The following is a 16,250-nucleotide window of genomic DNA, read 5'->3' as shown; positions in this document are numbered from 1 at the left end:
GGAATGGTGTATGACAGGTCCTCTTTATGGAGAGATATGGGGTCTATAAGACCTCACATCTCTCCTCCAGGCTGGAAAGCATCAGATCAAAAAAAAAAAAACACTCCCATGCTTTCCAGGCGAGATCGTAGCTGTTTACAACCGCGGCCCAGACGTGGAGTCATAGCGTTGCACCCGGGCCTCCGACAGTCATAGAGATGGTCATCAGAAATCTCTATGCTCTTCATCCGGCGGCAGCAGATTCTTTCTCTGGGTCCCCGATGGCACGGGAGAGCCCGGAGAAGCACCGGATGGCGGCGGGGGGGGGGGGGCTGGGTTAAGATCAAAGCATTTAATGTGGAATATCCTCCTTTTTGTGACAGTTTAGCTCTAATCACTGGTAGAAGGGATTTTCACTCTCAATACATTTTTTGAAAAAAATTGAGATACAAAGTTATCCAGGTAATTTTGCGGCAGTCCCGAAAAACAATAAGCAGATCAGAACATCAACTTTCGTCTAGCAGTAAGAAGGGTCGCTGGTTCGAATCCCAACCACAACACTACCTGCCCTGGAGTTTGCATGTTCTCCCTGTGCCTGCGTGGGTTTTCTCTGGGTACTCCGGTTTCCTCCCACACTCCAAAGACATGCTGGTAGGTTAATTGGATCATGTCTAAATTGTCCCTAGTATGTATGAATGTGAGTTAGGGACCTTAGATTGTAAGCTCCTTGAGGGTAGAGACTGATGTGACTGTACAATGTATATGTAAAGCGCTGCGTAAATTGACGGCGCTATATAAGTACCTAAAATAAATAAATAATAAGTGTGAACAAACAACATGATCTGCAGCAAATAAGAGAGAAGGAAAGAGAAAGGAAGGATGTCCACAGTAGGAAGGTGGGATGGGGGAGGGGGGGGTGTAGTAAACGTTAAGAATGGCCAAAACTGGACTGCTATAATGAAGTATAGCTCTCCATGGGCAGTGATGGATGGGCGTGTTGTATCTATGGGGTCCATATCTGAGAAAATGTGTCTTGCGTGTTCAGCAGGATGCTGGTCAGTTTCTCATTGAAGAACCCGTCAACCTGCGAACTAACTTTCTTAAAGGAGACAAGGCTTTGGCAATAGTCTGTTTAATAACAAAATGTAGGCTGCCAGTATGACTTGGGGTTTAGTAAAATCAGGGGGTTTAAGGTATAATAAGACATACCAAAGATTTCTGAGGAAAGGACGGTTGAACACGGAATGTATGAGCTTTCAGCTTTAAGACCTTGATCCATGGCACATGTGCACCATGTATGTAAAATGTCACCCAGCAGCCACGAAAGTGTAGGCCAGTATGCGAGGGCTGTAGATGGGCTACATGTGATGGGACCCGGTACCATCTGGTAACTGTTTTGAATGCAGACTCGATTTGTGTTTACATTAATAGAGCCAGTAGCCTATCGTGGCCCAGATTTGAAACCAGTCTTCCCTATTTCTGGCGTGCTGGAGATCTGTCTCCCACTTGGAAACGTAAGCTTGATCGTTTACATCTGGGTCCCCAGAGAGCCTCCCCCTTACATCAGGGTCCCCAGAGAGCCCTCCCCCTTACATCAGGGTCCCCAGAGAGCCCTCCCCCTTACATCAGGGTCCCCAGAGAGCCCTCCCCCTTACATCAGGGTCCCCAGAGAGCCCTCCCCCTTACATCAGGGTCCCCAGAGAGCCCTCCCCCTTACATCAGGGTCCCCAGAGAGCCCTCCCCCTTACATCAGGGTCCCCAGAGAGCCCTCCCCCTTACATCAGGGTCCCCAGAGAGATATAATGAAAACTCTCTGCTGCCCGCAGCTGCATAGTGACGGCGGAACAGCTGGGATGCAGTGCGGGTGGTGAGAGATGTCATCTCTCTGCTTTCTCGCCCGCCCGCCGTTTAGCCGACTCTCCTGTGCTGCCTGTCTGCTTTCCAGGGCAGACTGGACATAAAAAGCCAGCCCTGGAAAAAATTATTACACTAGCCCAACAGCAAACGTCATTATTTTCTTGTTCATAAAAGGGAAAACCATACATTTTAAAGCACAGAGATCACCTACCGCAGAAAGAATACACTACGGTAAGGGGGTGGGGTGGGGTTACTGATATAAGGGGGAAACCTTTATATCCGTGCCCCCTTACATTATTGTATTCACTCCCCCTTACACCGTGCAGGGATCAGTCAGATGGCTCCAGGTTGGCGACTCTGGATTTTATCCTAAAGTCAACTCTCCACAGTCCATACATGGCTGACTTCTCCCATGACCCCCATCCTGGTGGCACTCCCACTCTTGACTCCTCTCCAGACTCCCTCAGAGACTGCAGACGTGATACAGGAGATAGTCAGAGACTGTGGACATGATGCAGGAGATGGTCAGAGACTGCGGACATACTACAAGAGATGGTTAGACTGCAGACATGGAAACGGAGATGGTCAGAGACTGCCCATCAAATCAATTGAATCAGTGTTTCGTCTATCACAATTTAGGAGGCGGGGCTCTGTTACAGTGAGTGGATGACCGCCGAACAGTTCAGACCCCAGCTCCATGAAAACAGGAGATACCCGCTGTGTGTGATTACAAAAGCGGAGGGAGAGGACCTCTCCCGTTCTGCCTGTCAGCTCTCCCGTGCCGCCCATTGTTTGGCCGGCTCTCTCGTGCAGCTTGTCCGCTCTCCAGTGCTGCCTGTTCTGCCTGCCGGCTCTGTCATGTGGCCCAGCTGCAGAGAGGTTGGGGGCCCCAGATTCTGGGCTATAGCCCCAGTAGCCACACCCGAGCAACGCCACTGACATGCACATTTGCTGACAAGAATTATGCTGATAGGAGAATATAGAATGAGCTAAAGGATGAGCTCTTTTAACACCTGGCCTATAGTAAAATGACTACCAGGTGGGAGCACTGTTCTGGGACGACGTCATATTGGGCTGTACGATCTGTCGCTGGCTGTGTCCCCCAGACACAGCCGATGACTGATCACTGCCCTGGCCTGCTGCCAGTGTCATGTGATTGCTGTGACCAATCACAGCAGGTGACATGACAATTGTAAACAATCAGTGGCTTCCTTTCATTCCATCCATTGTATACAATTGTGTTGCTAGCTGTGATTGGTCACAGTGATCACATGGTACAGACGGGGCCAATTTGCTTTGCCCAATCACAGCTAATCACAAAACACTGAACCAGTTTCATTTATTAAAAATGGTTGCTTGTACCAATGAAATTCATTGGTATATGCAATCATAATGTGTAAAGAAAAAGAAAAAAATCCTTATCACTTACCCAGAGTGGTAACACTGTATTGCTCTGGTCACAGTCTGAAAAAAATCAAGTTATTTTAAATTGTTATTTTTTGTCACAATCATTTGAAAAATGAAGAAATAAATAAAAAATAAAAAAACACACTTTTTTTTACGTACTGTCACCAGTGGCCACACCAGTTATATGATAACTCTGTACTGCAGTGGTGACCGTATGTTAAAAACTTTTTTTTTTTTTTTTGATTTATTCATTTTTTTAAATAATTGTGCCAAAAAAATTACAACTTCAAAAAACGCGCTATGCCTCCTTACTAAATACCTCGGACTGTCTACTTTACAAAAAGGGGTTATTTGGAGGTATTTGTACTGTCCTGGCATTTTCAGGCCTTAAGAAATGCGATAGGGTACATCAGGATTGATCAATTTTCAGACAGATACCATAGTTTGTGGACTCTCTAACTTTCACCAAATGTAGCAGAATACATTTTCACCTACGTTTATGAAGAAAGAATATTTGCTAAATTGTATAACTGAAAAGAAGAAAAATGTGTGTTTTTTTTCTAAATTTACTGACTTTATTTTATTTAGCAAAAAATAAAAAACCCAGTAGTGATTAAATATTACCAAAGGAAAGCTCTATTTGTGTGAAAAAAAAATATTTCTTATGGGTACAGTGTTGCATGACCGTGCAATTGTCATTTATCAGCATTGAAAGCTGAAAATTGGCCTGGGCAGGAAGTGGATAAAAGTGGCCAGCATTGAAGTGGTTAATGTGCTGCTAATTATTTGCCCAGTTGCTGGCTGTATGTCCTAAAGCTGTATTGCTTAATGGCAGTAGATAAAAATCGGGGTCACAATCTAACTGTGCTGTGTGGCAGGAATGTGCAAATCTCAGAAGTGAATTGACAAATATTGACATACTTTGGCAGGTGTATTTAGCGGTTTGTCTGCAGTTCAGATTTTACGTTCCTGTAAACTTGTATACACTATAGTACTGTTAAATCTCAAGACCATATATTGTTTACATAGAAAATCCACCATCCCCTGAAGAAACAAAACCTGGACGGGGAAGATCATTAAATGCACTTGGTTCCACCCCAATCTCAGGAGAGAAGCAGCTAGAACTGCGGCTGTGTGAGCTTTTGCTGGACATTGAAGATCGCATCTACCAAGGCAGTCTTGGTACTGTAAAGGTATGTAGTCAGAGCCTGAAGATAAAGCCTTCAGGCATTACCACAGCACTGTATACTGCACTCTGGCTGCTTAGAATAGATATTCTGTCATTTGGTGATTGAATATATTTGTATAGGGATGAGCTGTAAATCAGTAGATGTGGTCATAGTCTATATTATGTGTCTGCTTTCTCATGTGCCTGCGGGTCTCTGGTAACATCTGTTCATTTTTGTAACGGACAGCCCACTATAACATCCTAATTTGATCTTATCACTTGGTTTTAAAAAATATATATATTTTTTTATAGTGTAGCACCTGTTGCTTTTTTTGAATTGGTTGCTGCATGCTCTAAATGGTTATCAGAGATGAGCCATTAATTCCTCGTCTCTACTTCCAGGTCTGTGACTTTTTTGAAAGTATTTAAGTGTAGCATCAACATGACGTACAGTTGCCATTCTCAGAAATGACAATTTACATGATTATTTATTGATAGGTGCTCTTTAACCACAGTAAAGCATAATGGTTGTGTAGCACTGTATATGTCATGAGCAAATATGGCTGTCCCATGTGCATTCATAATTGTGTTATTTTTTTTTTTTTAATAAGTTTATTTACAAAAATGTAATACTTCCTAAAGCAGATGTCCTGTAGAGTTGGTAGTTTACACATTTCTTTAGTTGAACTATGCTTGTGTAACTGTTTTCAAACTGATATTTTCCATGTAAAATACACTAAAATTAATCTTAGTGCACACAAACAATAGAAGTGAAAGGGCGACTTTGCAGCTGCATGATCACATCTACAGTACATAGCCTGCTGTTCAATTTTAGGTTTAATATGTATTTTATTAATTTTCATCAGAAAAAAAAAAAAAAGAAGAAATCGCAACAATTCAGGGGACAGAAACAGGAAAAAAAAAGGGGGGGGGGGGGTGTAAAGATTTTCATCATAGTGCAATATGGTTTCACAATTTACAATGGAAAGGAAATCCAAATAAAAGGCTCTATTCGTGAACCATCACACAGTTAAAATGCAAGTGAGAGAAGTAAAAAGTGGAAAGGGAAGAAGAAAAAAAGAGAAGACTGATTAAACCAGATTAAAATTAAATCAAGACTGAATCCTTACGGTGTAAATAGCAGAAAACATATTATTTCTCGATAGCAATTCTGTATAAAGGAGATCCAAGAAGTCAAGAAAGGACAGAAGGGAAGGCTTCATGAGGAAGTACAATCTATTTGTAAAGTTTCTACAGAACTTATCAGAAGTTGAGTAATGTATCCATATGTACCACAATTTATTATGTTCTGTCCATTTCTTAGGCTTGCTTTCTCTCCATAAGCATGAAGTCATTCATGAGGTCCACCCAAGCGTTTTGAGAAGGGGAAACTGTAATCTCCCAGAATCAGGGAATGAGCTGCCTAGCAGTTGATAGGAAAAATCATCGAAGATTCGATTTTTGGGACCTAATCGATTCTGGAAGGATAGATAGGAGTGCTATCTTAGGAGAAGGGGTTAGAGAATCATTGTACATTTCGCTATGTTTGGAAGACCCGTTTCCAACATGAGCGGTTACAGTCACACTCCCAGACCCGCCAGATATGCAGATGTGCCCCTTGCTCCGTTGCAGCACCAGCATAGATCCGAAGAATTAGGAAAGATCTGACTTATGCCGCATACACACGATCAGAATTTCCGACAACAAATGTTCGATGTGAGGTTGCTGTCGGAAGTTCCGATTGTCTGTAGGCTCCATCGGACATTTCCAGTCGGAATTTCTGACAACAGATATTTGAGAGCTGGATCTCAAATTTTCCGACAACAAACAAAATCCGTTGTCGTAAATTCAGAGCGTGTGTACACAATTCCGACGCACCAAATTCCACGCATGCTCGGAATCAAGCAGAAGAGCCGGACTGGCCATTGGACTTCATTTTTCTTGGCTTGTCGTACGTGTTGTATGTCACTGCGTTCTTGACGTTCGGAATTTCCGACATTATTTGTGCGACCATGTGTATGCAAGACAAGTTTCAGCCAACATCCGTCGGAAATAAATCCACGGTTTGGTTGTTGGAAATTCCGATCGTCTGTACACGGCATTAGAGTGACGGGGTCACGGTATCATCTGGAAAATATTTTGAAGTTTTTCCTCTGAGTATAGCAGGAGATTGAGGATTTGTATGAGCATGAAAGCAGTATACCATTCCTCAGGGGATATCTCCATCTCCAGTTCCCTTGCCCACACCTTTTGTATACGTAGGTAGCGCGCATGTGTGTGAGATAGAATCTCTTTATCGATTTGGGATAATGTATGGCGAGGAACCCTCTGAACAATGCACATTCCCTCAAAAGCATTCAAGGGCATATGTGTGTGCCCAGAAGCGTGTAACGTGTTACAGTATTTTGTCAAACTCAGGGCAGTTAGCCAATCTGTAGGAGCTATTGTATCAGTCGTGCGTGCCTGAAAGAGGCCAGATGTGGGATGTATAAACTTATGGGCAGTGGGCCAGGAGGATCTTCCATAGGTGGCAAAAGTCAAGGAATGACTACCATCCGGATGGATCTGTTTATATAGGGATGTCGGTAAAATTCCATTCTCTCACTGATCAGTCAACTCCGGTCATGTTGATTAGAAGACAGATTTATTACAAATGTACCGGTACATAGGGATGAGCTCTGTACATAGCAAGTAGATTCAACAGAGTCACACAGAACCCTTTTACACATGTCATTTTATAACAGTATTTGGCAAGCTACCATTGGCTAAGGCACACTGGTGACTCATGGTGCATCGTCAGCTTTATTGTCAAAAACAGTGTCCTTTACACAATATGCCCTAATATGGTAAACTTTTGCTAGTTCTTTAAATATTGTTGTAGGTGTTGGTCGGAACTAAGCAGATTGCATAAACAATAAGTCAGCACCATTTTAGCTAGGAAAAAAGCATATAAGGAACAAGGCAAATATCGATATCACTTGTAATTCTTTGCATATTTCTTATCAAGGGACCAAGCAGACCAAATGACTGAGAGAAGTTGGGGAAATAGAATTGCTGTTTCGCTGGTGTTGGCAGTGCCTGCTCCAGCTTTTTCCTTTTCATCACCTCTTCATAGTATTGCTGTGAACACATGGGTCTCTTGGGCATTTATGTTTAGGCTGCATCTACAGCCATCTAGAGATAATACTATAGTGTTTGGACATCCAGCTGTTCTCTGATGTCTGTGGGCAGCTTTGGAGACTGAGCTCTGCATTGAAAATTCAGTTGTAACTAGTTGGCTCTTTACTTAAAATGTATATATGGCATCTCCCCAATCCCAAGATGTAGTGGCTTCATATGTTTTTCTTTTTTAGGCTTTTTCCCTTTATTTTTACTTGATCTGACCAAAAAGACCTATTCTGTCTTAGCCTCAGTCCTCACCGGTTCGGCTTTGAAAACACACTACTTCAACGCAATTTCAAGACCGCACATTGGTGCGATTTGCACTGCTGATTTCATTAATTTATTGCAATGGGTAAAAAGTAGTGCAGGAACCTTTTTTCATAATTGCTTCAACATGAGTCACAGCAATATGAACAGTTCCATTGCCAGCAATGGCATGCGACCTATGTAATTTGGAACTGTCAAATCGCATGACAAGTCGCACTCATGTGAACCGGGACGGTTGGTACAATGGAGACAACTTTGGACAGCAGCATTTACAGTGTAGAGAGAGTAGCGTTAGATGCGCTAGTAAATTTAGATAGATTTGACTAATAAATGAAATCCGATCTCCAGCTAACATTTTTACAGAAGTTACAGCAACATTTTTGCTTTTGGGATAAAGATTTTACATGAATAAAAGCTGATCATTGTAAGCACCCTGTTGGTGTTATATGGTTGGTCACATTCCTCTACCTAGCAGTTTTGCTAGACAACATTGATTTGTTAAAGGAAGTTGAAAAATAATGCTTACTGACCAAATCAACCTGTGAAAATAAAGGAGAAATAAAGCTTAAAATAGAGAATACAAATGCAACCACCACATCCAAGAATTGATAAGCTGCAATATATTACATGTAGGGTTTAATACTGCTTTAGATTGGCGCTGATATGACTGTGGTGCTTTAATTTTGTGTTGTAGATAAATTGGTCATTGATTGCTTGATTCTTGTGTACAGGTGCCAGACAGGCAGTTGTGGAGGGCAGCACTGGAGAACGGTTCTTATGAACTCTTGGGTGATGAACCGAAGGACAAATCCCTGAAATTAGAAGACAATGATGTGGAGGAGATGGAAGTCGATGGCAATCAAAGCTTTGAAGATGGGTTAGTTATATACTTTTTGGTTGTTGGTGTATTTGTACATTAACCTTTAGTAACTTCTATAGAATCTATGCTTTGCATAATTGTCTGTAATACTACTTTATATTAAATCCCTATAGTCTATCTCAGGGCAACATACAATGGGTATAGAAAAGAATCGCCCCCTTTTAAAATCAAATTTTTTTGCTTAGCAGTCTTTAATGAAGACACACAGTTTTTGTTTTATCCAGCTGTATTTAGTCAGTGCAATTCAAAGACAGAATGGCTAAGTTGGAAAGAGGATCACCCCCCTTTTGTCACTATATAGGGGGTGGTTTCCAGATTTCAATAAGCCCCCTGCCCACAACCACCCGCCAGGGTTGTGGGGAAGAGGCACTTATCCTCATGTTGAGGAGTGTGTGTGTGTGGGGGGGGTTTGACAGCTGATGAATCATTTGTTAAAGATGCGGCGGCCAGCTTCTCGGCCCGCTCCTTAACATCCAGCTAATGTTAAAGACGCTGGTGGCAGCCGGCTCCATAAATTTTCATCTAAATCGCAGCTGAACAGCTGCTTAGGAAATTTGCAGTGAAAACAGAGGGGAAATTCACACCGGACATGTGTGAACCTAGCCTTAAGGAGACCAAACACTGGCAAATGTGAATGTATTGCAGGGATTTACAGACTATTTATTTTCTTCCAATCAATTCCAGAGCCATCACATGAGGTCTTCATTTATCTTTTAACTGCATTCCAGTTGTCTCTGCCACTGCCCAATGGTGTGTGCGCTACAGTAACTAAGAGTACTATTTATTTGATGGAGAGCATACTAGATTTACAGTGCTCAGCATAAATGAGTATATTCCAACATATTTGTCAGAAAACCTTTACTTTTCTCTCAGAATCAACGTTTTCTATGGGACACTATCCTACAAAATACTCCCACAAATGCAGGCCATTGATTGCAACCAAGATTTGTTAAATTGCACACACAAAGTATTTTTCCTAACAAATTCATTCAAGACCTTGATACAAAAATGAATACACTCCCAATGAAAGTCTTATGAGCAAAGCTAAATTTTAGACAACAAAATTCTAATTAACAAGAATTCAACTACAGGTGAGTCTAATTATTCATTAAGCAGGTGTCCAGCAGACAGTTAATTATAAAAGGACATTCCTTAAATAAAACCTCTTCCCGTTTCATGCTGTCAGCAATGGAAGAGAAAAGTCCCAAGGCCTGAGAAAGAAAATAATTTCTTTACACAAGAAAGGTGAAGGCTACAAGAAGGTCAGCAAAGCTTTATCATTCAGAATACTGTAGCAAAAGTAATACAAAAATTTAACAAAGATGGAACTGCAACCATCTCACAGACGTCCAGGCCGTCCATGGACGTTAACACCTCGACTTGAGCGTCTTCTGATAAGGGTTGAATAAAATTGCCATGCAAGTTTACTGCACTTGGCTAAAGAAGTAGAAAGCCAAGCTGGGGTGATTGTTTCCCGTGACATAATACGGCATACACTGCAGAGTAATGGTATGCATGGGTGTCATCCACGAAGGAAGCCTCTCCTAAAGCCCATGCACAAAAAGCCTGACTAGAATTTAACAGGGTCCATGCTGAAAAAGACTACTGGGACTCTATATTCTGGAGTGACGAGACCAAGATAAATGTTTTTGGAACTGATGACTTCAAAACTGTATGGTGTCCCAAAGGTGAGGAGTACAGAGAAAAATGTATGGTGCCTACAGTGAAACATGGTGGTGGCAGTGTCCTTCTGTTGGGCTGCATGAGTGCTGCTGGTGTCGGGAGCTGCATTTCATAGATGTATCATGAATTCAGATATAATGCTCAATTTCGAAAGAGAAGATGCTACCATCACTCCGTGCCCTTGGTCGTTGTGTACTTTAGCTTTTTTTAATTTATTTTTATGTTGGAAAAACTATGCAGATTTTCTCCACTGTGCATCAGGGACTATTTTGTACAGATAGTGGCATGTAGTAAGAAATACATTTTTCATGTAATTCATCTTCTGAACAAAAACACAAATCATTTGATTAAAAGGATAAGTTCATCTTTTATATACCAGAATAATAAATACACTTATTTTTGCAGGAAATAAGTACCGTCTGCTGGTTTGGCAGGAAACTGTGAATGAATGACACGACTGTGTGTTTGAGAAGAGCCCTACACAGCTGCACTGTTTTTGAAAAGCGACAGTGGGTGCAGGGTGCTGTCAAAAGGATTGTGAAGCAGGGGGAGATTAGGCAGGGGCTGGAATATGTTACCCCCAAATACATGAATCCTAAATATGGATGGAACATGTAACATGTTTCAAAGGTGAACTTAGTCTTTAAATCTACCTTAATTGTAGATTGTAACATCTACTAAACATAGCTCTCTCTGTCTAGTTCGATCTCATCTGTCCTTCTTTTTGATCTAGAATAGGGGTCTCCAAACTTTTAAGTACAAGAGCCACGTAATTTATTTTCTGAATATTAAAGGGCTGAAAATAATAATTTTATAAACTATGGTATAACATTTAAATGATACGTAGACTGGTGCATCCACTGCCAGCCAGTTGGGTTGCTGCTGTCAGGTTACATTCTTGCAGTGAGCTGGTTTTGGATAACGGGTGGTGAAGAGGACTTGCTGTTTTTAACCAGTAATTTTCTGTGTATTCTTTTTGTTCTATGTAACTGAACTATGGCAGGGGTCAGTCATTTGCCTGCATAACATGTGTCCATTTTTCCATCTCAGAAAGTTGGGAGGTTTACTACGAAGTGTGAAAAAGTCCAGGGGAGGTGAATACATATGTAATGTACAGTAAATGGCTTTGCCACTAGAGGCTGCAAGAAAGTTATTTCAGCAATGCAATCAATACCATTTGCCCTTAGTGAATAGTTATAGTTGCTGGAGATGCCTACAGGGGGGTTTTTATCAGCTTAATTTAATGGTGTTGCTAATGTGCTGTAGTGGACAAAAAATAGCCTCCATTTTTTTGCCATTAGGAAAGAAATCTGGGAGAAGAGCAGCCCTGTAGAAAATTCCAAAGGTTTCTTAGAATTATTCTTTTTGGCAGCCTAAATTCTGCAGTACCAGCCACAGCCACACTGGGGCAGACATTTTTGCATTTGTTAAAGTGATTGTAAAGTCTCGTTTTTTTCAATAAAAATAACAAACGTGTTATACTTACCTGCTCTGTGCAGTGGATTTGGACAGAGCAGCCCAGATCCTCCTCTTCTCGGGTCCATCTTCTGTGCTCCTTGGCCCCTTCCTCCTGTTGAGTGCCCCCACAGCAAGCAGCTTGCTATGGCGGCACCCGAGCCGAGTCACAGCTCTGAGTGTCTATTCGAAAATGGATCTGCGGCCCGGCTCCGCACCCTCTCTCCTGATTGTCTGACTTTGACAGCAGCGAGACCCAATGGTGCCACTGCTGTATCTTACCCAATCAGGAGGAAGAGTCTCGGACGGCTGAGACACACGTGGAAATCGTTGGACACAGATGGGGCTCAGGTAAGTATTAGGAGGGATGCTGCACACAGAAGGCTTTTTATCTTGATGCACAGTAAGATAAAAAAAACCTTCTGATTTTACAACTCCTTTAAACTAATGTGTGATGTTTTGTGCAACCCAAATGTCAATGGACCAATTCCTTACAGACAACATTCTTCTGTGTAGCAATAAGTTATAGCCTAACCCAAAGTCTGATCAGCAACTTTTATCTGTTTATAATTGTTTTACATCTTTTCTTGTAGGTTACAAGGTGTGAAAACTGAGGAGCCAAGTGTTCCATCCACAAACGCCAGCACCCCTCAGCCAGTAGCTACTTCATTACAGTATCTTGCCCGAGCATTACTACAGATAGAGCAAGGCGTGGAACGCAAGTACTTAAAGGCTCCACTTGGTAAGAGGGTTTTGGCAAAAATAGGCAGCTAGCAATGCAGATCGCAATGGCAGATAGCAATACATTTTAAAGTTATTGTTAACAACTGTGTGGTATTGCAATTTGGTGATGTCTTGCATATCAGTACTGCCAGTTTTGTATAGTGACAATAGTGAAAAGCTAACCACTAAGTACTATTTAAAGTGCCCACTGATGCCTCATCCTTAACATTTACATCTTAGCATTACGGGGTCTTTTTCAGCTGATGCATGTTTGTGGGTTTTTTTTGTTTTTTTGTTTAGGATGGATCAAAGACAGTTATATATTGTATCTGCCAAGCTAAGCCTATTTTTTGTCATATAATAGCAACAACATTCCACACATCTTTAGCCTAGGTTCACATTGCTGCAGGTTAGAAATCATGTGAGTTCAGCTGAACTCGCACAATTTCAACACTGCAATGTAGTCCAACTTCAGAGGCGATTTGACAAACATCTGTGCTAGTTCCTGCACAGATGTCTATACTGTTGGGAATCGGTGCGGCGCCGTACCGATTCAGAGGGTGCCATTATTGGCAATAGACACTGATTTGACATGTCAAATCGTATGCCAAATCGCTCCAATGTGAACCTGGGCTTAACCTACCTTTCATATAGCTGTCTAGCCTTTATCAGTGACCATGGGGATTGCACATGACTTCTCTTTATGTCAGCTAACCATTAGCGCATGGATCGTGCGGCTACTGCAATACTCAGTTGATACTGAGATCAGAATGCACTTTCAAGAAACAAAACTTTCTATCTGTAAAACATGCCTAAGAATTACCATGTATGATGGCCTGAGAGAGAAATGCTTAGGTGTCAGGACCCGCTACAAAGTACTCTCTGATTTGGGTGACAAACAAATGCAGTATGTTTAATTTGCAAGACTCCTGGATTAGTTAAGATTTTTTTTTAATGTGTGAAACAACTTTATCATGGCTATTTTGTTAACCCCTATATTACTTTTTTTGACAGACACAAAGTTTGATTCTGTTTCATGGCTTTTAAAGGAGTGTACATAATCCCCCCCATCCCCAGCTAATCTAGAAACGTTCCACTCTTATACTATTTTGTTATTTTTAATAGGGGATGCAGAAGATACTAAAAACTCAAAATCGGACAAGAAAAAGAAGGAAGAGAGGAAAAAGAAAGATGATGATCAAATTAGTGAAAAAGATGGTATGTGAATATTTCATTCCCTGCCCATTTATCAGCATGCGTTTACGGCAGTTGTACTTATTAAGTCCTTTTAAGATATTCCCAACCTAACCTATGAAGGTCGGTCTGCTTTAATACACTAGCTAGAGGCAAGAGCCAGGGTAGTAGCACAAGTCATCAGAAAAAATGCTTCGCTGGAAACTGCCCCCCCCCCCCATGTAAACGCTCTTCTGCCTCTCCACCCCCTTCACACATTGCAGGCTGAACTGCCTAGTTAACTTCCATTTGCAGAATGTAAGGGGGATGAATTTTCACCACCTTTCATGCTACTGTTCATTTCAGTGCATTCTAGCCCCCAGACTAGTTTAGTCTAGTACTCCCCCCCCCCCCCCCCCCAACATATTCTTCTGAGTGTGAAAAAAGAAGGCAAGTCCTTTTGCCTATTCTTGATCAAGCTGACTAGACTTGTATAATTAATGGCCCTACTTGGAGGTTAATCCCTCCTGATAAGTCTGATGCCTGGTACTCCATGGAAGGGATACTGGGCATCAAAATTATTCATTTTCATTCAAATTTTCCATAGTTGTTGTTGCACCCTAAAAGTTTCTATTTCTACCCATGGAAGGGGAGGTGAGGGGATGGACTGTTTATACTGTGACCCACGCCTATTCTTGCTCTAAATAATCCCCCTTTTACGGATTCAGTTGATGGGTATTTGGAAAGTCTTTTGAAGTCCTCCTTTGTCTTGGCCGGTCCAGCCCTGCAGCTGACTTTTGCCACTTTGTCGATTTTCTCAGACCATGGCAAACTGGACCGAAGAAATAGTGATTTTTATGCAGTTTATGGATGGTTCTAATCTTGTTGCAAGATTACAACTCTTGCCCTCAGCACTGCTCTCCTGTGTAAAATGTTCTTGCTTTTTGTGAATATGCGTAGATCTTATGGCTTAAAGCCTGGTCTGCAGAATATCTTTGTGAAAGGTGCCCTTTTCACATGCCATTCGAAAGTAGGCTCCTCTTTGGAAGTTCTTGAGGAATACTTTAGGTGGCTACTGAATGAAGAGGGTTCCTACCCCACTAACCTCAGTGATGCTTCCCTATTCAGTGGGACTCCTTTTACATACAGACATGATGGGGTTGATTTTACTAAAACTAGAGGGTGCAAAATTTGGTGAAGCTGTGCATGGTAGCCAATTGGCTTTTAACTTCGGCTTTTTCAGTTAAGCTTGACAAAAAAAACTGGAAGCTGACCGAACTGCACCAGATTCTGCACTCCAGTTTTAGTAAATCAACCCATATCTGTTCCCCCACTCAGTCCTCATTTACTGCAGGTCCTTCACCTCATGGCAGACCCCTCGTAGTTAAGCCCACTGGACCTGCTCAGAACCTTTTTCGCTTTGTTACCCCCCTACCCTTGACTGGGAAGTGGGGGGGAGACATCTATTGACAGTTGCTCCACATTAGAGCAGAAACATCAGGCCTTTCACACTGTCCTTTTGGAGAGGTAAACAAAGTCTCTGTTCTCTCTGTTGCTTTTTCTCTGTTGCACGTTCTTCTGCTTCACAAGCAGCCCACACCTGCTTGTAGTTTATAATCACTGGGTAGCTATCTTCCCTATTTGGGAAGATAACAAGGACTTTTCAAAATCATGCACATGGACCTCAGTTATGCACATCCCATCATGCGCTTTAACAGAAAATCTATTTTAATATGTGCAGTAACCAGCCTCCTGTAGACTTGTCATAGTCAATGCAGCAGCATGGCTTCTGCCTAGTTTTCTGTAGATTTACCATTAAAGTTATAGTCTAGTTGAAAAAAGACACAAGTCCATTTAGTTCAACCAAGAAAAGGGAGAAAAACAAAATCATACAACTCCATATACACAATCCTATACCCACAGTTGATTCAGAGGAAGGCAAAAAACCCCAGCAAAGCATGATCCAATTTGCTCCAGAAGGGGAAAAAATACCTTCCTGATCCCCCGAGAGGCAATCGTGTGTGTGTGTGTGTGTCTCTCTCTCTCCATATCTCTCATATCCATACCTCTTTTAATACAAGAAAGGATTTTGCTTGCTTTGGGAACTGCAGCTTGGCACTGCATGGCCCTCCTAACCCTATTGTATTGTTTCTGTGTTGTCTCCCTTTTATATTGTAAAGCGCTTTTTATGAGCATTGGTAATAAGTCAATTTCCAGGTAGTTAAAATCCCCCATTATCACTGTTTCAGCCCTTTCTATCAGTGCAAGGAGCTGAGTCTCCACCTCCTCATTAACACTGGGAGGTCTATAACAAACTCCAATGATTACTTTTGTAGTACGCACACCCTTGTGCAGTTCCACCCATAATGCATCAGCCTCATCATATTCTTCATCAACTAGGTACTCATTTACACTCGCTTTGAGATCACTTCTCACATAGAGATAGACACCACTACCCCTCCTTTTTTACCCTCTCTTTCCGAAAGAGGGCATAGT

At 41.9% G+C, this 16,250-nt stretch overlaps 1 protein-coding gene across 1 annotated transcript in view; it reads left to right on the top strand.

The window, feature by feature from the left end:
- Positions 1-16,250, top strand: part of BAZ1A (bromodomain adjacent to zinc finger domain 1A) — a 126,755-nt gene that overhangs the window by 76,689 nt on the left and 33,816 nt on the right. The window contains exons 19-22 of the mRNA XM_073609139.1: positions 4,273-4,436; positions 8,572-8,717; positions 12,452-12,600; positions 13,707-13,799. Of these exons, the coding sequence (XP_073465240.1) occupies positions 4,273-4,436; positions 8,572-8,717; positions 12,452-12,600; positions 13,707-13,799 (552 nt within the window). The remainder of the gene's footprint in view (positions 1-4,272; positions 4,437-8,571; positions 8,718-12,451; positions 12,601-13,706; positions 13,800-16,250) is intronic.

The sequence above is a fragment of the Aquarana catesbeiana genome, linkage group LG13 (assembly GCF_042186555.1).
Source record: "Aquarana catesbeiana isolate 2022-GZ linkage group LG13, ASM4218655v1, whole genome shotgun sequence".
Lineage (NCBI taxonomy): Eukaryota > Metazoa > Chordata > Amphibia > Anura > Ranidae > Aquarana > Aquarana catesbeiana.
This window is presented reverse-complemented; position numbering and strand designations above follow the sequence as displayed.